The sequence below is a fragment of the Rhizomucor pusillus genome (genome assembly GCF_041956525.1).
Source record: "Rhizomucor pusillus strain CBS 183.67 unplaced genomic scaffold VTP01scaffold_3, whole genome shotgun sequence".
Classification (NCBI taxonomy): Eukaryota; Fungi; Mucoromycota; class Mucoromycetes; order Mucorales; family Lichtheimiaceae; genus Rhizomucor; species Rhizomucor pusillus.
In genome coordinates, this window is record NW_027192145.1 from 1,908,030 (window position 1) to 1,927,795 (window position 19,766).

General features: G+C 45.2%; 10 protein-coding genes across 10 annotated transcripts; 8 read left to right on the top strand and 2 right to left on the bottom strand.

The window, feature by feature from the left end:
- Positions 1-507: 507 nt before the first annotated feature.
- On the top strand, positions 508-1,607 carry VTP01DRAFT_6973 (uncharacterized protein; the record flags this gene model as incomplete). The annotated part of the gene is made up of 2 exons (XM_069385933.1): positions 508-1,169; positions 1,226-1,607. The coding sequence occupies 2 exons, from the start codon at positions 508-510 to the stop codon at positions 1,605-1,607; spliced, it is 1,044 nt and encodes a 347-aa protein (XP_069243346.1).
- Positions 1,608-1,739: 132 nt separating this feature from the next.
- On the bottom strand, positions 1,740-1,997 carry VTP01DRAFT_6974 (uncharacterized protein; the record flags this gene model as incomplete). Its single annotated transcript, XM_069385934.1, has 1 exon — positions 1,740-1,997. One exon carries the CDS (start codon positions 1,995-1,997, stop codon positions 1,740-1,742), a length of 258 nt encoding a protein of 85 aa, XP_069243347.1.
- Positions 1,998-2,260: 263 nt separating this feature from the next.
- On the top strand, positions 2,261-2,593 carry VTP01DRAFT_6975 (uncharacterized protein; the record flags this gene model as incomplete). Its single annotated transcript, XM_069385935.1, has 3 exons — positions 2,261-2,266; positions 2,332-2,410; positions 2,475-2,593. The coding sequence occupies 3 exons, from the start codon at positions 2,261-2,263 to the stop codon at positions 2,591-2,593; spliced, it is 204 nt and encodes a 67-aa protein (XP_069243348.1).
- Positions 2,594-2,718: 125 nt separating this feature from the next.
- On the bottom strand, positions 2,719-4,070 carry VTP01DRAFT_6976 (uncharacterized protein; the record flags this gene model as incomplete). The annotated part of the gene is made up of 3 exons (XM_069385936.1): positions 2,719-3,501; positions 3,576-3,910; positions 3,971-4,070. 3 exons carry the CDS (start codon positions 4,068-4,070, stop codon positions 2,719-2,721), a joined length of 1,218 nt encoding a protein of 405 aa, XP_069243349.1.
- A 2,830-nt stretch (positions 4,071-6,900) lies between these two features.
- VTP01DRAFT_6977 (uncharacterized protein) lies at positions 6,901-8,293 on the top strand (the record flags this gene model as incomplete). Its single annotated transcript, XM_069385937.1, has 2 exons — positions 6,901-7,292; positions 7,360-8,293. The coding sequence occupies 2 exons, from the start codon at positions 6,901-6,903 to the stop codon at positions 8,291-8,293; spliced, it is 1,326 nt and encodes a 441-aa protein (XP_069243350.1).
- Positions 8,294-9,133: 840 nt separating this feature from the next.
- On the top strand, positions 9,134-9,455 carry VTP01DRAFT_6978 (uncharacterized protein; the record flags this gene model as incomplete). The annotated part of the gene is made up of 2 exons (XM_069385938.1): positions 9,134-9,299; positions 9,376-9,455. 2 exons carry the CDS (start codon positions 9,134-9,136, stop codon positions 9,453-9,455), a joined length of 246 nt encoding a protein of 81 aa, XP_069243351.1.
- Positions 9,456-11,557: 2,102 nt separating this feature from the next.
- VTP01DRAFT_6979 (uncharacterized protein) lies at positions 11,558-12,067 on the top strand (the record flags this gene model as incomplete). Its single annotated transcript, XM_069385939.1, has 3 exons — positions 11,558-11,665; positions 11,723-11,897; positions 11,958-12,067. 3 exons carry the CDS (start codon positions 11,558-11,560, stop codon positions 12,065-12,067), a joined length of 393 nt encoding a protein of 130 aa, XP_069243352.1.
- Positions 12,068-12,927: 860 nt separating this feature from the next.
- Positions 12,928-16,014, top strand: VTP01DRAFT_6980 (uncharacterized protein; the record flags this gene model as incomplete). Its single annotated transcript, XM_069385941.1, has 11 exons — positions 12,928-12,949; positions 13,015-13,080; positions 13,138-13,393; positions 13,450-13,990; positions 14,059-14,216; positions 14,271-14,381; positions 14,442-14,535; positions 14,594-14,917; positions 14,975-15,163; positions 15,225-15,680; positions 15,757-16,014. 11 exons carry the CDS (start codon positions 12,928-12,930, stop codon positions 16,012-16,014), a joined length of 2,475 nt encoding a protein of 824 aa, XP_069243353.1.
- Positions 16,015-16,831: 817 nt separating this feature from the next.
- Positions 16,832-18,885, top strand: VTP01DRAFT_6981 (uncharacterized protein; the record flags this gene model as incomplete). The annotated part of the gene is made up of 2 exons (XM_069385942.1): positions 16,832-18,646; positions 18,712-18,885. 2 exons carry the CDS (start codon positions 16,832-16,834, stop codon positions 18,883-18,885), a joined length of 1,989 nt encoding a protein of 662 aa, XP_069243354.1.
- Positions 18,886-19,282: 397 nt separating this feature from the next.
- VTP01DRAFT_6982 (uncharacterized protein) lies at positions 19,283-19,756 on the top strand (the record flags this gene model as incomplete). Its single annotated transcript, XM_069385943.1, has 2 exons — positions 19,283-19,409; positions 19,488-19,756. 2 exons carry the CDS (start codon positions 19,283-19,285, stop codon positions 19,754-19,756), a joined length of 396 nt encoding a protein of 131 aa, XP_069243355.1.
- Between the last annotated feature and the right edge of the window lie 10 nt (positions 19,757-19,766).

A 19,766-nucleotide genomic window follows, 5' to 3' on the forward strand; every position in this document is an offset into this window, starting at 1 on the left:
GGCGGTTTTGCATCCGCCGTCGAACGGTTTATTCAGACCGCCGCTCGCCTAAATTCCAGTTTATGAGGCAAGGCGTGAGATAAGTGCTCTGCCATCAGCGTCTTCTCCGTCGTCAATATCTTTTTTTCTCCATGATGACGCTTTTGGCATCATTCCCATTGTCATATAAAGATAGATACTGCATAATTGGGGACAATGAGTAAAGGAGACTAATTATATTATGGAACCTACGAAAATTCACGGGTTATATGATCTACATCATCGTTGTCAATATTATTCCTGGTATCTTCTGATTATTAATGAGTTCCCAGTGGACGTGATGAATAATGCAATGCTTCTATGCGCCGGAGAAGAGCAGATTCCCGCCTTAGTCATCAGGCGTCTTGCAATTACCAAACGCTGAGTAGGATCGGTGCGGATTTTTCCGTTTAAGGTTTTCTTGCTGACACTTTTTCTTTCACTCCATTGTTACTTGATTCCCTACTCATAATCGCTCTGCGGCCCAGAATGTCGACTGTATTCACGCTGTTTGGTATGAACGTCGTTCACGAAAACGCCAAAGCTTTACCGCCGCAGTCGCAGCCTCGCACGTACAAGGAATACATTGACTTCTTGAAGCAACAGCTACACTCGCCAAGTGCTGTCACTCCCGAACTGCCAAAGAAGCAAGACTCTATTCGTATACAATGTCAAGTCCGTGCGCGCATTCCAACAAACGAAGGCGGTGAAATGTATCTGTATTTGTATAAAAACAACCAAGATTCAAAGGAACACTTGGCGATCGTGTATGGCGATGATTTGCGTTCTAAGTCGCTGGACGATGCTTGGGAAAACGAGACTATTATGAATCGTATTGTACGCGGTGCATATTACGGCCGGTTGGAAGAAGTAGTAACAGACGAAAGCCGAAATTTGAGCTTGACAGAGGATCAGTTAAAGTACTTGGAGGAGCAGCAGGCAAAAGCCAGAAACGCATGGAAACAGTCCAGCGATCCACCGCTTGTCCGTATCCACTCTGAATGTTTTACTGGAGAAACTGTTCACTCAGCACGATGCGACTGTGGAGAGCAATTGGACGAGGCGATGCGATTGATACAGGAAGCCGGCCGTGGAGTTATTGTTTACTTGCGTCAAGAGGGACGAGGCATCGGCCTGCTCGAAAAATTAAAGCAAGTATACACGTTGTAAACAGTTTAGGAGGATCAATGTTAACCATATAAAACAGAGCGTACAATCTGCAGGACCTGGGGCATGACACTGTATCGGCTAACGTCTTGTTAAACCACCCTCCCGATGCACGAACTTATGGAATTGCAAATGCCATCCTCAAAGACCTTCAGCTGAAAAAAATCATGCTGCTCACCAATAACCCGGACAAGATCGAGCAATTAGAAGCATTTGGATCCATCAAAGTGGTAGAACGACGACCAATGGTACCACGATCCTGGACATCTACACCTGTTGCCACAGATCTCCTGCGAACTCCGTCTTCATCTCCCGCACCTCAGAATAGCTTGCTGCCTGCTGGCAAGGAACTGGACAAGTACCTTGCTGTCAAGGTCAAGAAAATGAGACATTTGCTTGAATTGCCTGAAAAGTTCGCCTAAATTGCTATCATTTTTTGTATACTATATCGTTTGCTTTACTTTGTTTAGACCTTTCTTGTATATCCTTGTCCTTCCTCTCTCTCTCTTCCTTTTTTTTATCTTCTACATTTTACAAAGCAATAGACATTCATGTTATCCACCGCTTACTGGGGGTATAACGGCGATTTCGTCACCGGAATATATCTTGGATTCCTTATCGACATACTCCATATTGATCGCATACATGGACTGGTCAAGAATCTTTTCGAGGTAATCGCCATATTTGTCGACAAGCTTCATAGTCAGGTCTCTCAACGTTGGTTTGTTCTCGGGCAAGACTAGAACCTCTTCTGTAATCTGGGTCACATCGCGTGCTGCTGCAAAGTATAGGACCTTGACCTGCGTAGACATGGCTGACAAGATCTGCAAGTTGCAACTCGGGATGGGCCACCACCAGGTTTGCAAAGCAACGAAGGCGTCTCTCCGAGCACATCATCAGATTTAAAAATGAAACTCAGTCTGGTCGTCCCGTCAATCCCGCAAGCAGCAGAAATTGCTCACGCGCATGGTGCCTGGCTCGGCTAACATTATCCGCGATATCAGCATTATTTAAGTGTGACAGTTGCCGCTCTTGTTTGGTTACCAGTCCCTCTTTTTTCCCATCTAGATCAACAATGTCTGTAAGTTGTCTGCATTGCCTTTGCTTTTGATTGAAACACGATTCGTGACGCCTTCACTACCATAGCAGCAATATACCTTCAACGTTGAAATGGCATGCTCCGGCTGCTCCAATGCTGTTAACCGTGCATTGTCCAAGCTCGAAGGTGAGATCTACCCGCGTTCAAAGGTTACCAGTGGATGTAACCTAACATTCCCTTTTTTACTTAGGCGTTGAAAAGATCGATATCAGTCTCGAGAAGCAACAAGTTGTCGTAGAAAGTACCCTCCCTCGCGAAGAGGTCCTAGCTGCTATCAAGAAGACTGGCAAGACTGTCAAGGATGAATAAAGGGATCTGTCTGATTTTTGGTCTTTGGATTTGAATAAAGCCTAAGAACATGGAATATAATAGAACGACGGTATACACAACGACAACAGATGAAGGGAAGGATAGGAGACATGAAAAGGGGAGGATTACGACGATGACGATAACGGTAACGATGGCGGCGGCTGGGGAGGATTAGGGAAGGTTGTGGATGAGACCGAGCGATTGCTGCTGCTGTTCCCGTCCCAAAATATTGTGATTTCGCCGTCACCAGGGCCAGATACCATGCTATCCGTTGTTTGCGCGTGGCTAGATCGGCCGTACGCTGGATTGTCAATGTCAGTTGTCGCACTGTGTCTGTCATGGAAAGGATCATCGTCTGCTGAGAAGACCGCGGCGGGGGCCGAGCCTGGTCGTTCTTCAGATTCTTCTCTCGTCACAGTCAACATTCTCGTTTGTGGTTGCTTGGTAATGTCTGTGTTCGAGCGAGTTAACGTTGTCGTGTCATATTCAGGAACCAGGGCAGTGCGCGTAGATGCACTCCTGCTGAGACCGCCATTGACTCGCAAGGTATCGACACGCATAATTTGAGGTCTGGCTCGTGTTGCTTGGTAAGCATGTGTTGGAACGTTTCTGGTTGCCGCCTGAACCACGCTGGATGCGACCGATTCACGTCGGCTATCGTCGTCAGTTAAATCGGTCATTACGCTGTTGCGATGAGCATCAGCGAATGGATTATCGTGTTGCTGCTGTTCAGGAGGCACAGAGCTTCGTCCTCTCTTTAATGTAGAGTGAACTGCATTGTCGTACCGCTGCTGCTGCGCAGTCATATCCGTCTGGTGATAAGCAGATGTTCGCTCCTGCATTACCTCAGGCGAAGGTGGTATGTATGCAACTGGGATGACGCCAGACATGACTTCATGTCGAGTCGACTAGAGTGGATTGTGAGCATAGTTGCATTCTTTGAGAGCTGCAGTTTATTTTATTTTTATTTTTTATTTTTTACCTCGGAAACCGTTGACGTCCCACGAAAGGTAAACGGCAACGTGGTTGTGCCTCGTTTTCGTTTGTATCGAACTACCAGGAAGCCGATTGCACATAGCAGCAGGCCAGCACCGAGCAATCCACCTACGACGCCTCCAATTAGAGCACTGTTAGAGCCCCGGCTGCTGCCACTGCTATCGCTGGATGAGGTTGCTGCAGACGGGTCGACAATGGATCGGCTGATACATCTGGATTCAGGGCACTTGCCGCAATCAGACATTGTGCCCAGGACACAGACCTGGTCGGACGAGCAACTAGGTGAGCATGTGGCCGCACAGTTCGTGGGCATACAGTTTCCTGTCGACACATCGTAAGATTTCATTAACATGGATGGTAATTGATTTATTAGCAAAATACCATCAGCCGAGGCGAATGAACTACGAAGCGCTAAAATAACGGCTGTGAAAAGCAGTCTCGAGAGGTATGCGAATTGTGTTGATCGAGTGGATGAGTTCATGTTGCTTTGACAAATGAGTGGAAATGGAACACGTTGGAGCACCCGAATCTTCTCTACACAACACAGGCACACGGTTTCTTAACCGAGAGCTAGTGAGCGCTCGTAAAAGAGAGAATAATAAAGATTGGAAAGGGAAGGAGGGAGCGCCACTGACAAGAAAAGAAAGAGCGTATGAAAAAAGAGAACAAGGTGTACAGCCGAGCAGGACGCTTTCCTTTAGTGATACGTATCACAAAGGATGTGTTACCAAATAGAATGAATATGAATGAAGCATTGTTTATTCCGCCCTGATTGCCACTCCTTGAGCTCCCTGCTAATATATGTCTGCTGCCGGTTTTTCTGCAGCGATGAGCAATACAACTAGATAGGTAGATCTCTTTGGCACCCAATTTGTTCAAGTAAGGGTTTGGTGATCATGCGATTCGTCAGTGATGGAATGTGTCACAACGACGCTGTTGCCCTTCCTGGCAAAAACTCATATAAACTTGGGCCAGGCTCTCCAGGTTCATTCGCCGAGTTCTATTTACAGCTCCTGCCTCCTCTACAGTATAGTGGGCCATTACATAAAACGCCTTGTATCACTGTATTCCCAGAGCGTCGACCGAACTATTCATCAATTTGCCTACGGCCTATATATAGTTCTAAAGTTCGATCTAATACAGATAAGTTTCAGTGTAAACATGTATCTTGGAGATTATCTCTGCTGGAACAATCACCAGTGCATACTTCATCTTCCAAGGAATGTCTGGCATGGCAGAATATGCTTCATGTGTTAGCAGCGTAACATTACATAACTCCTTACTCGTATCTTGATGACACTGTACTGGATACGCTCGGGTTCATCAATACATTGAATGCCTGGATGATAAATACATTGCTCATTGTTGGCAAGATGCCCTACTTCCTTTATTGCTGCTATCACGTGTAACCAATGCTGCAAATGCAGGGCCTGCATATACTCGCTCTATTGCAGGTAGCAACAGTGATCCCTGTCAATCCATAAAGTCGGCGATACTATTTTGTATGCATAGATTTCGGCTCTTTCGATCAACATAAATTGTGTTACAGCAACCATACAGGTATTATTACGTTTGATATCTTGATGTTGTTGCAATAAGTCTCCTATCTTGACGGCACATCACGCAGGCTATACACTGACTGAGGAACATCCTTTTCACTTGTTTCTGTGTCTATGATAACTCTCAAGTGGATAAAATATATTATAAATGAATGATATAAATGATTAATTAATATCCCGAGCTACTAGTCCAAATGTACCTGCAGCTTTTTGGGCATTAGAATAAGGCAAAGCTCCGAATGATTGATAATGTGACACTGCTTATGCGACTGATGTCCGATAAACTGCAGTGAGAACTTGACAGAATGCATTAAGCATTACCGCCCGAGACAGCATGTCCATGCAATCCAACGACATGGGAAAAAAATAAAATAGCAATGTGGCGCAAAGCACAGCAACGCAGTCTTGGTAAACATTTTTCCGGTAGGCACCTTGGAAGAATGGAAATTGGATCAACGATTTTCTAGATGGCACATTCATGACTTCGATCGGTTGCAAGTAGACAAGCGAAGATTATGCCGTCACAGACGATTTAGGCTGGATTCGACGCATCATGGTAGCAGGCCCAGTAACATGTGCGGCGCAATTCCGCCTACAGGAATTTTAGGAGAATTGAACGGAACAGTCGCTGCACGTGCTACAATCAAACTGGAATGAAGGAGAGGTTGTTCGGAACAAGCAAAAGTTCCTTCGACAAAACGACGATAAATAAGGTGGCTGTGCATATGCTATATGCGTTCCTTTTTCCTATTCGTTATTACCATCTCGGATTGTGTTGATAATAAGCAGGGATGTCTGTGTGCAGTGGTTCAAGTTTGTGCCGCTCTAAAGTCAGCTGATCGTTTTGTTTGCGCAATGACCCGTCCGCGATCCCTAGCGATTTTGCCGAAGCACGTAATCCCTGGCGAATGTTTTATTGCCTGGTTCAGGCTTTCGTAGAATACTACCTTATCTAAAATTGTGCATCTGCAAGTTACGAGATTATATGCGAAATCATGCTTACGGAGCGGCCAGACGAATTCGAAGCTCATTAGTATTATCTCACGACGGCATACATGCATGTGAAAGGGAGAGCTATCAAATGGTATTTAGCATTGTGCCTGCATCCTTTTCGGCCGAGGAGATATGTTAATTGCCTTGCTTGAAGGTCGCTAGTCCGGACTGCTAGCTGCTTTGTACTCTACTGAAAGATGTTTCAATCGCATGTTGAATCATCCGGTAACCACAGTTTGCAAAGCAAGAAAGGGAAGAAAACAATTTGGGAATTCCAATGATGTCCCGAACGTTCTGAACCTGGATCTGCAGATCAAGGGTCAATGAAGTGCGCAGCCAAAACGCGTTGCAATTGTATCGCAAAGTGGGCGTACTGTATTTAATTACTACCCACGAATCCAAGGCAAGCTGGAGGTAAAAATATGACTCGAAATAAGGATAACAAGAAAGCACCCATTTTTGGGTTCCATAGGAGATTTAGACCGTCTAGTTCTCTCGTTTCTTGAAATATATATATGACAACATTTCGTACTACCCGTTACTTGACATTGAGAGATGTGTTATCAATCTCCGCTAGGATCGATGCTCATGTGGTGTAGCTGCCGGGCCTGCTTCGTAGAGCGAGTATTGTGGATGATGAGAGTATAAATAGGAGGCATGTTTCGCGCACAATTCATTTGCAGAGTAATCTTATTCGTTCAGAACCACACCCAAGTTTCATCAGGAATATCGTTTTATAGTCACTATTCTTACAAAGTCATGCAGGAGCAAGTGTTTATCAGATTATCTCTGCGGCCGATACTAAGCGACCACTTTGCATTGTTTCTAGATATTCATCTCACAATCCCGAAACTCCGGAGACCTTTGCCACTGATCCAGGCATCAGCGGAGCAATTCAGCTATCCGGAAATCCGGACACTGCCAAATAATGGCCCAGAGTATCCATCGGAAAGCTTTAAATCAGGGCAAGAAAACCTCCATACAAATAACGGGCACCTTCAATCTGGAATTCCAGATGACGATATTGCGGTGACTGGCCCGCCGCAGATGCTAGGGGAATCTAACACTTCGCCGAATTTTAGTCTGTCAGGCGACTCCGCCATACCAATCTCTCTTCCTACATTGAACTCCATAATAACCGAACTGGCAAGGTCAGTATTCTTAATATCTATGCATGAGTATACGAGTTGGGTATAACTCATTCGTAGCTCAAAGTAGCTGCAATGATTTGTTTACGCCAAAACTCTGTGCTGAACAGACGCCCTACGATACCGCTTTTCTTGATCAAACTAATGAACGGTGGGATTTGCCTGGGATTATGAATGCAGGCGACGAAGGATTTAAAGGCTTACTGTCTTGGCTTGAAAACTTCCCATTTTCAAAAGGAGAGCCTGCATCATCCACCAGTCCTACATATCCTTCCATCAGTGGAACCTCGTTCTCTTCAGGCAATGTGGCTATGAATAACGTACTATCTACGCAGATGCTGATCACGGCGCCTGATACCACAGATACTGATACTATGCTGCCTAAATCACCAACGCCTATCTTATCGCCCTTTGTTCCTTCTTCATACGAGGACGATATCCATGCGCCGCCCACAAATCCGGAGGTCCAATTGGTTCCCCCCGTCAAAGTGAACGCGGGTGGTGACTTGGCATGGATGCAGGATAAAGAATTGGCTTTCAGTAGTCGTCTTCTGTTTGAAGGAACAGAGACTAATACGTCAGGATATTTCAATGCGGTGAAGGACATCTCGTCAGTTCGTGCTAGCCAATCCAGCAGACAACCAGATCCGTCAGCGTCAGTGTCAGGGCCTCCTTCTCTCGGTCTTACAGAAGAACGCTACACTCGCGTCGGTCCCAAACTTTTTCGATGCAGTGTATGCCCTCAAGCATGTCAAACACGTCGAGATATCAGAAGACATTTAGTAACAGTCCATTGCGACAAGAAATTCGTGTGCTCTGATTGCGGTACCAAGTTTACACGCTTCGATAGCCTATGTCGCCATCAGAAAGCAAAGATTTGCCAACCGAAGCCTGCCGGTCGTCGCCGCCGCAAAATGCACCGTAATCGAGGTCGTCAATTACATCATCGTCTTTCTTCCCGTAGCAACAACCGTTCCTTTGCTCGAGCTTCACCGCTGAGCTGACTAGATGGTCAGATAAATTTCCATACATCTGCAGTTCCTTTATTCCTTCCATTTCGTGACCTAACTAGATACTGGCATATTCCTTCTCCCTATGTTTATTCTTATCCTTCAAACAAGACTTTACTACTATACTCATCCATTTGTTTGTAGTTCATGAACATTTACGTGACATTGTAAGTGCAAACAGAAGGGAATGAAGATCGTTGTTTACGTACAAACTGTCAGGTGCACGGCTCCATATTTCCTGGTTCTTCTCTTTTCTGGACCTAAGCAGCGTATCTGCTATAAATCGGCGGCGCGTATCACAAGTATCGCGGATTATCGCTGTTTTACTCCGTATAGAAGAGGGTTCACGTGACGAGTCACGCTTGTGCGAGGAACCGGCATAACGTCGAATAATTCGCGATAGGACGTTGGAGAGCTAGTGGGTGTCCTTGGCGAAGAAGCTTGCAGTCGCGATTGCTTGGCTTTTTCTTTTTCTTTTTCCTTTTCTTTTTTTTAGGATTCCACTTCTTGCTGATCTTCAAGAGACTCTGACCTTTTCTCCTTTTCCTTCCTTGTGGAGCTGGGATTGATCCCGCTCGCTAGTCTTGGTGGTTCTGGCAGCGCTCCTGCTACTGCTCCCCATGATTCTGCTATCACAGACGTCTCCTCAGTTTGTTCGAACACAACTTCAAACTACATAATTGATATTCATCATGTAAGCATTTTGGATTTCCTGAAATCTTATATTTTGAGCTTAACCGCAGTAACTATCTTTCTGCTTCCAATTAGCCTGGCGGCTGCATCCTCAGAATTAGCGCTCGAAGGCGTCACCGACTTCCTCCTCCAATGTATCGGATGTTTTGCCTCCTGGAAGTAGATCCGCAATTGAGACGCGGGATTCTTCATTGCTTGACCTATATCTCCTCCCATGAAGCTGTGGACCATTGTGCATTCCGCATCTGTATAACGGTTTTCCTCTGTCCGTTCTTTGGTCCATACTGTGCGCTGACAGGTCTGCAAGGTCAACTTATAGCTTGTAAAATATTACTGATGTGCAAGCACTGAGCGGTACTGACGCCTAGGTCTATCTCTCTCAGAAACTTATCGACAGTATCACCACCAATTCGACTCCACGATACGTATGCGAGACTTCACGACTTGCACAGTATATAAATAGGTGGTCAAACGGAGCATTTACGGCATCTTGGCTCTTTTCATCCGTCGATTGATACCCTCGTTCGCCTCGTCGCCCTCCAGTTGCTTCAGGTTCTTATTGACAGGATCGCATGCGCACAGATATACCGATTCCAGTCAAGAACTTATTGATGATATACTTCGCGTGGACTCGGTAAAACGTCTCGTTCCATTGTAGCCCGGAAATATATGGGTTATCTTATCTCGCTCGTATGTAGGCATCCTTATTGTCTTCTGCTCGTCTTTTCTGAACTTCCTTGTCATACATGAGACTTCCAAGCAGTCATCACTTCAATCAATTGGAATAGGTTTTAGTGAAGGGATTTCTACAAAACTAGCACCTCGTTGCTAATACAGCATAACACGCCTTTGCCACAAGCGACATTCCATTGTTGTCATTTCACCCTATATACCATCGGCATCGACGTCCAGTGCCAATCTATGCTCTTGCATGCTCTCGTGAGTCGCATGTGGCTACTCTTTTTCTGTAAAAAGATCAAGCTTGCTATTATATAAATACTGACACATGTATATAGGCATATGCACCAATATTAATCTTACGTTTAGTAGTAGTCGACGCACTCATTTCCCTAGTCAATCTTCTTCGCTATAAAATTATCATGATCAAATAAATGAGCAGTACAATAAACTGCAGAAACTGTTTTTTCGTATGCTTTATTTAGTCACTGATAAATACAGCAGTAACGAAACCTGACCGAGACTACCAGCAATTACATCTTGAAGTATTTATTAAGACAGATTCTTTGTTTCGTGCAAGATATGTTCAGGGACACCAGTTTAATCTTCATTGACCGTACATGCAGATATTACTCACTATGATTTTGGCTCCAACATTTTCCTGTGCTTTTACGTTTGTAACTTCATTGATAGTCTCTAGTTTCTGACCCAAAATCATGATTGGGCTTATGATACAATTGCGACTTAATACATATCCACTTCGTTATATACATAAAATCAATGATTCTATGTATAATCAACTCATGCTCAAATGAGTTCATCGACCGTGGAAGTTTGCTATTCTAATATTTGACAACGAAAAATCTCGTCTTAGTGTCTGCTTACTGGGAACTTCATTTCTGTTTGCTGATCCAGCATCGCCAATGGAGCCTTCTTGTGCGCGGATTTATTTCATCCTTAAAGGAAGTCACGCCTAACCTGAAGCTTGAATGGACCCTGAAAAGATCAGGTACTTTAGATGCTTAACACAAACTGTTCGTGGGAAAGAAGTTTTTGACACCTTCACGTACATCCTAGAATAATTGGAGAGCCTAAAAAATCCGTTACCTTGTTAGAGCGGCGGCAGACAAGAAACAGTGTCTGATCTTTGGCTTATACTTGCCAACCTTATTCTTCAAAGTATCTTTCTAAGAATGTAATGGGACCAATTACGAGCATATTGACGAGGCATACGCCCAAAATCTTGCTGCATGTTGTAGTAAGCAATACCCATGTACTAAAAGAGGAAATCCATGGAATAAAGTCGTTGAACCCCATGGGAAGTTAGGGATGGTTCTCGGCAATGATGGAACGGACGAAGGAGGGGACAATCCGTTTCCCGTCTCAAAGATCAAAATCGCGTGGTACATACTACCTCTCATTATGCGGCTCTACCTTGAATTTCTCACATGTCATCAGCAACTCTTATTTAGCACCGTTTTCACGGGTCCACGTGGATATCTCGCAGAGAGCTCCTTTTGCTTTCACGACGCAATGATGGCCAGCGAATGCAGGTGATAGCTAGTTTGGAAGAGTGGCTGGAAGAAAACTAGGTATTTGCATTTTGCTTTACAAAGCAAAGACAATTGTTTTAGGAAACGGAAATGATGAGTGTGGGGTGCCTGTAAGCTTTTTCCCTCCCAATTTGGATGTTTCGAGATTTTAGGTTGCACAGCTCGATGTCATCTATCTATGAAGCTCTCCAAAACTTGCGGGTCGGACATGTGATTGGGCCTGCGCGAAACTCCATGTGAAAATTTCAACCGCCGTGGAATATAAAAGCAACTGCATGCGCGTGCCTTTTGTCCGTACTTTTCATTTCTTGCTTTCTATACACTCCACATAAACATGTCTGAACTCGTCGTTCCTGGTTTCAAGGGCTCTGAAATCATTGCCGAATTGGACAAGTCCTTTGCTAACATCTCCGCCGAGGAAAAGGCCAAGCTTATCAAGCAGGTGCGTCTCATATTTTCTTATCGGCTGTATGCAAACTGACTTTTATCACGTTGCTAGGTCAACGGCGTCTTCCAGTTCGTCCTCAAGAACAGCGAAGGCAAGGAGGAGACTTTCACCGTCGATATTAAGAAGGAGGGCAAGGTCGTCCGCGGCAAGGGCAACCAGAAGGCTGACGTCATCCTCTCCTTGAAGGACGATGATTTTGTTGCCTTGGCAACAGGCAAGGCAAACGGTACGTACACAGACGAACCAAAACTGAGCCTTTTCTAATTGTGAATTCAACGTTATACAGGACAGAAGCTCTACATGTCCGGGAAGCTGAAAGTGAAGGGTCAAATCATGCTGGCCATGAAGCTCGACAACGTCTTCAAGAGCCTCAAGCCCGCCACTGCCAAGTTGTAAAATACTCTTTGATATCGATTTCGATTTCATTATCTCTACCGAACATATACTCTTCTCTCGTTCCCGGCTGTCAAATTCGTCTTGTAATAAATACTGAAACTATTCAATGTTCAGATACGGTGATAAACTGGCGGATTTTATGGTATCCGGAGACTGGAAAACGTCAAGGCACTGCTTGCTATAACAGTAAAACTAATACCCTAAAGATTTGGATTTTCTTTGGCTGAGATACATCACGGCGTTTATTTGAGACATCTGGATAAGATGGAACGGTGATCTACGAGCTGCACGGTGAAAGGCAGAGGAGACAAAATGTATCAGACTTTTCGTAGGTCTCAACAATTGTCCCTGCATGTCGTCCTTAGTGACGGCGATATCTTGTTTTGTTTCGCTATTCGGCTGCTGAACTTCTTGCCACCGCCTTTATCAATTCATCAAGGCATGCTGTCCCTACGAGCGAACTAACTAGAGAAATATAGATGCGCGATCATAAACATAGCATATCATAACGCCATGATATGCTATTTATTGCAGGCGATGGAGTCTGCAGATTTGTTAGAACTTGTATATGAACGCTGCGAAGGGTTGAGTGGAGGTAGGTACTTAAAACGTAGTACCGAGCAAGCAGATATCCATGATGAGATTTGCTCGCATGATACGACTTGTCGAGCTTGCTGACAGCCACATGCTAAAGCGAGTACTCCATTATCTTGACATGGATAATTCGCTTTATTACTTTTACAACTAAGCGATAGAAAGATAAGTAGATCGGTAGTAAGAGGAATTTTTCTCGGCATGGATCGCTGCTTAAAAGTCCAATTCATGCTGCGGCACTGCTGTTCTCTCTGTCTTTTTCAACAATGAGCAAGAGAAAGCACGATGGTCGGTTGCATACCTAATTAGAAGCAGCCAAAAGGACTAGAAATTTACTTAATGCCTTTGTTTAGAGAGCTCTTCAGAGGATGAGGATAGCGATGTGCAGTTGGATGAAGACTTGAAACTGAAACTTTATGGTACATTTCGTAACTAATCAAATCTTGTACATTGTACATTTATTGACGGATTTCAAGTCCCCAAAAATGCCAACTTGGACGTTTCAATGCTGCATGCGAGTCAGCATGAATATATACACGACACTGAGAAGACAGACTTTATATCACATATCTTTGGCAATAAGGATTACACTGCATTGTCACTGAAAAAAGATCACAGTTCTCGACCACTTTGGATCAGCCCAGAAGACGGACGCATCATTCTCGAATGGTTTTCTCCCATTGCAGAGCAAGCCCAAGATTTCTTGGTTGCGATCAGTGAGCCTGTCAGCAGGTAGTGGTTGATACATAGTTGGTTTGTATGAGCAGGCGTGCTTACTAATTTTGCAGACCTGCACATATTCACGAATACAAGCTGACGGCGTATTCACTTTACGCTGCGGTCTCAGTGGGTCTAGAAACAGAGGACATCATTGAAGTTCTAAATCGTCTATCCAAAGTACCTGTTCCATCCAACATTACTGAATTCATACGACAATGTACATTATCCTACGGCAAAGTGAAGCTTGTATTGAAACACAACCGCTATTATGTCGAATCATCACATCCCGATATCCTCCAGATGCTGCTAAAAGACCCAACAATCAATGCTGGTCGCATTATTCGCAACGAAAATGACCAGATTATCAGTGCTCCTGAAGGCTCAAACGCGTTAATCGTCAACAGCAAACCTACAGGGAAGGATTTGAATATACCCGGCGTACAAAAGCCTAAAGAAGAAAAGCCATTGAGTGCCGAGGAAGAAGCACGCAAAAAAGAAGAAGAGAAACTATTTGGTGCAGTTGTCAGGATTGACAAGGAAGACGAGGAAGAAGATCTCGATGCTGGTGAACAGGTTCACTCGTTTGAAATTGCAGCGGAGCAAGTTGGAGTAAGATATACAATAACCACCGGACATATGCTTGAGGACATTCGTTAACATTATTGACTCGTGCTTAGAATATTAAAAAGCGATGTAACGACATTGATTATCCCATGTTGGAAGAATACGATTTTCGAAATGACACGGTCAATCCGAACTTGGAAATTGACCTCAAACCTACGACTGTCATTCGTCCATATCAGGAGAAGAGTTTATCGAAGATGTTTGGTAACGGGTGAGTTGTCAACTTGGAAGTTTACAAAGGATAATTTTCTGAAACTTCTACCAGCCGCGCACGATCTGGAATTATCGTACTTCCGTGCGGCGCTGGCAAGACATTGGTCGGTATTACTGCAGCGTGTACAATCAAAAAGAGCTGTCTCGTTTTATGCACATCTTCGTAAGTTACTTTGTATTGCAATTACTGGTCATACGCAACAGTAACTTAATATTGAAATAGTGTATCAGTTATGCAATGGAAGCAACAATTTCTACAATGGAGTAACATCAAGGAAAACCAAATTGCTGTCTTCACGTCTGATTGCAAAGAAAAGGTAAAAATCCAGTTTATCCAAATTTGTGGAAGTAGATATTCACTGCTAGCGAAACTAGTTCTCTGGAAGTTCAGGCATTGTGATATCAACTTATTCCATGGTTGCCAACAAGCGCAAGCGTTCGTATGATGCACAAAAGATGATGGAGTTCTTGGAGTCTCGAGAATGGGGCTTTTTGCTTCTCGACGAAGTGCACGTTGTGCCGGCAAATATGTTCCGCACGGTCGTTACAACTATCGCCGCCCATGCTAAATTGGGTTTGACGGCTACTTTGGTGCGAGAAGACGAAAAGATTGATGACTTGAACTTTTTGATTGGACCTAAATTATATGAAGCAAACTGGATGGATTTGGCCAGCCGAGGCCACATCGCCAACGTCCAGGTATGTTGCTCAATGGAAACAAAAATGAAAAGAGACGATCACTGATCGGAACAACAGTGCGCTGAAGTCTGGTGCCCCATGACCCCGGAGTTTTATAAAGAATATCTCCAAGAAAACTCTCGCAAGAGAACACTGTTGTATGTCATGAACCCGAACAAATTCCAAGCATGTCAATATCTGATCCAGTATCACGAGCAACGTGGAGACAAGATTATTGTCTTTTCAGACAATGTATATGCGCTTGTCGTAAGTATATAACTATACACTGGCGGTCTGCAACACAATTGCTGAGTTTTTGAATGTGCAGGAATATGCCAAAAAGCTTGGTAAACCATACATCTATGGTGGAACCGGTCAACAAGAACGAATGCGTATTCTGCAAAACTTCCAATACAACCCAGCTGTGAATACTATTTTCTTATCCAAAGTTGGCGACACAAGTATCGATCTGCCAGAGGCAACGTGCCTGATCCAAATATCTTCGCATTATGGCTCTAGACGTCAGGAAGCACAGCGACTTGGCCGTATCCTGCGTGCCAAGCGCAGAAATGACGAAGGTTTCAATGCTTTCTTCTATTCATTGGTGTCGCGTGACACACAAGAAATGTATTATTCTACCAAGCGACAACAATTTTTAATCGATCAAGGTTATGCATTCAAAGTTATTACGACCTTGGAAGGCATGGAAAGCGATCCAAACTTGGTTTTCCGCACGCATCAAGAGCAGATGGACCTCTTAAAGTCTGTTTTGCTTACAAACGAGGTAAGCTTTAAAGTGGGAGCGGTGTTGTGCGAACTTTCTGCATGAGCCTTTTTTTAAATGATTAATCTTAATCCAGGCTGATCTTAAAGATGAAGTACTGGATGTCGCTGATGACGTGGGCCGTATCACAGATCGGAAGGCAGCCGCGAAGGGTCGCACGAATGGTGTCAAACGGTCCGTGACTACGTCCAAGACGTTGGCTGGAGGAGATAATATGGCATACATCGAGTATTCGCGCAACTCGGGTGGCCAATTCTCGAACCGCGGTCGTGGTCAAACGGGCGGATCCAAGGAACATCATGCATTATTCAAAAAATATCTTGGTCGAAAGTGATAGCATGTGTGTGCGTTGTGTAAATATAGACCATAAATCTGTGTGTGGCAACAACTGTTGTTCGTCACGTTTGTAAATTGCAGCAAAAAAGAGCATCGACAGTGCCGGACTTTGCATTAAGCTGCACGCCGCTCGTACATTTTTTCCGGTGTGTATATTGATTTTGCTAAAGATAATGGTAACGAGACAGACCATGCGATTGGCGACAAATAAACAGTTGCGCTCACATGACAGATGTTTTGTAACGGATCTTCCTTCCGGTAAAGCGCATTGTACAAATGGAAGTATTCACGTGGCGGGTAATTGATGCGAAGCTCACGATGATGGGCAAGAGAGGTAGGCAGTGGTACCTGATTTCGGTCGCCACTCCGAACCATGGAAAAGGCAAAAACGATGGTAGCACGGGCTTTGGAGTTTGCTGCTGTCTCCCCTTCCTTTCTGCATATATCCTTGGGCGGATAAATAATAATAATTGTCTGGAAAAAGTAGATGCAGCCACTATACTGTATCACGCGGCATTAAAAGTTCTGTTAGGAAAATCAATGATTTAAAGGCTGTTTGTTCCTCTCCTTACTGCTGGTGTTATTAGTTGGAGGGAATTGCAATTGACAAGTGCCGGTCGGATGGATTGAAAGGGAAATAAAGGGGGAGGGGGCCGCGCGGAGCGGGACGAGGGTGGATAAGGATAGACCTTTCTTGCGGACGGACGCCAAGCGAAAAAGTTAAAGCGCACATGCATATCAACATCAGCGAAAACGATAAATTGGGTTTCCTTTCATCTGTCTTCTTTTTTCTTTTCACTTCCATCATCCTCACCATGACGACAGCCACCGTGCTTGATCATTTGATGCAGTCTTCACGGCGAGCCTTGACAAAGATCTACAAACGAAAGTGTGCAAGCGCTACGACTACGTCTCTTGCAACTACTGCTACCACCTTAGCAGCAGCCGATCAAATGTTTGAACGGGCTCAGGATTACTTATTTGGACGCCACGGCTATGCAAAGAACCAGCAGCGAGCGGTTGCATTGCTGTTAAAAAATTCAGACCACCATGCCCCTTCAAAGGCAGTTCTCGGCTTCTGCTACGAGTTTGGACTGGGGATCGAGCAAGACTTTAGAGCAGCGGAAGAGTGCTACATCGAATCAGCGCAAGATCAAGCAGAGAGCGAGTGTGTAGATACAGCAGGTTTACTCGCCATGGTTCGACTCTCATTTCTACGCAAATATGGACGACCGGCCGTTCGAATTGATCGAACGGAAGCAGAGCACTGGGAGGCAGTGATAAAAAGCCATGGCCGTCGCGCGATCGATTGGCTGCAGCGCGCCGCACGGGAGTACTGCTGTGCAGCTAGTCAGTATTGTCTTGGAGTGTGCTATCACGACGGCATTGCAGTCCCCAAAAACGCGCATGTGGCATTCGGGTGGTACAAGAAAAGCGCCGAGCAAGGCAACTGTCGCGGCCAAGGGATTCTCGGATACTGCTACGGTGAAGGATTCGGTGTCGAAAAAGATGAAGCGGAAGCTTTGCGATGGTACCATCGCGCAGCAGAGCAAGGCGAGACGGTTGCGATTTACAACATTGGATACTGCTACGAGGATGGGATCGGCGTCGAAAAAAATGTGGAGGTTGCAGTCGAGTGGTACAGACGATCGGCTGAACAGGGCAATGCATTCGCTCAAAATTCCTTGGGTTACTGCTACGAAGATGGGATCGGCGTCACCAAGAATTTGAAACTAGCAGCAGAATGGTACAAGAAATCAGCTGAACAAGGGTACCCCTGGGCCCAGTGCAACCTTGGTTACTGCTACCAGAACGGAATCGGTGTCAGCAGGGATCCCGCGCAGGGTGCGCATTGGTACGCAGAAGCTGCGCGGCAGGGCCATTCGAGAGCGCAGCACAATCTTGGATTCTGCTACCAAAACGGCATCGGCGTCGAACAGTGCGCTTCCAGCGCTGTTTACTGGTATCACAAATCAGCAAGTCAAGGCAACATGTTTGCATACCACTCGTTAGGCTACTGCTACCAGAACGGCATCGGTGTCGCCATCGACGACGCAGAAGCTGTGCGATGGTACACTTTAAGCGCACAAAAGAACCATGCACCCGCACAACTTTCACTTGGTTTCTGTTACCGCAACGGCGTTGGTGTTCCGAGAGACGAACGACAGGCTGTCTACTGGTTCCGGATGGCTGCCGAGCAAGGGAACCCACTGGCACAAAACTCACTTGGTTTCTGCTACGAGGAAGGTATCGGGGTCCAGGCAGATCCATCGCAAGCAGTGCACTGGTACCTCAAGTCGGCCAAGCAGGGCAATCCCTGGGCACAATGCAATCTGGGTTATTGCTATGCAAACGGCATTGGTGTTGAAATCAATGCAGCTCGAGCGGTATACTGGTATCGTCACGCAGCTGCGCAGAACCATGCCCGTGCCCTCGATAAACTTGGACTTCATCTGCAGGCGGGACTCGGTGTACAGCAAGACATGACCCTCTCAGTAAAGTACTTTAGACAAGCAGCAGAGCAGGGCCACGTTGCTGCCCAGTATCATCTTGGTCTGTGCTATGAGCGAGGATTGGGAGTACAAACCAACCTACGGGAGGCACTTGCCTGGTTTGAGCGCGCCGCTGTGGTAAGTATCAGTTGGGGTCACTTACATTGCTTTGTTGGATCCTGACACTATTATTTTACTTCTAGAATGGATGTCGCAGCTCTCAGGAGCGTTTGAGAAGATTGTTGCTACGCTACTGTCTGGAGAACGCATCGGTCGCTGATGTCGTGGATTCGTGCCTGAGCGGCAACTTGTCTTCTGCAGATGAAACCTGTCGACCTGTGGGATGGATCCTAGGATACAGCGCTCGCGCAGCATAAACGCATATAATCATTCCTGTCATCTTTACATTACAAATGTTGTACAATTACTCCTGCATCAACCCTCCCTCTCTCTATCTTACTTTCTTACTTTAGTAATATTACTTTAACGCACGATTAAATTTGCTTTATTTGTTGTTTTTTTTCGCAGTAATGCTTCAAAAATGACATGTTATTTCCTTCGAAGGGAATCCAAGGTATCCTTACTTTCGATAGTACATTAGTTATTGTCTAATTGTAAACACGATCCAGACGTTGTAGTACGGGAAGCTTTCTTCATCGATGATTGTGGCGGTCAGCACCGGTTTTGCATTCCTGCTGACTGACAGCATGGCTAGCTTCCCGAAACTCGGACCTTATCCCTCTTCTCTTTCTGTGTGCGTCTAGTGCTATTTTCATGGCTGTATTTCTTCCAGTTGTGCTTGTTGGAGCTCCCGTAGGCTACTTTTCCTGGACGACCGTTTTTAACGGCGTCGATTACCAAGTTGCCAAAATCAGCGAGGGTCCTGTCAAAGACGATCAAGGTATGAGCAACTTGTTACCCATATCTAAATAAAGAGTTTTCGTTTTGAAATTGAGACTTCCTCCGGTGAAATGACTAGGTAAAAGCATCAGTGAATTGCTACACCAAGATTACCGGCCACGATCAGGCATGGCGGCAGCAGCCGGCTCCCTGGTTTCCTTTGCGGCATTGAGCAAAGTGACCTTCAACAAGGAGACACGCCACCGCTTATTTTTCGCAAAGGCACCGCCCAACACAAACATACGCATGGCAACGTTAAAGATGGGAATAGAGCTTTTGATACGAAGTGGCATTGTATTTTACGGAGCAGCTGTTGGAGGCGCCGTCGCAGGACGACTAGCTGCATAACTCCCTTTCA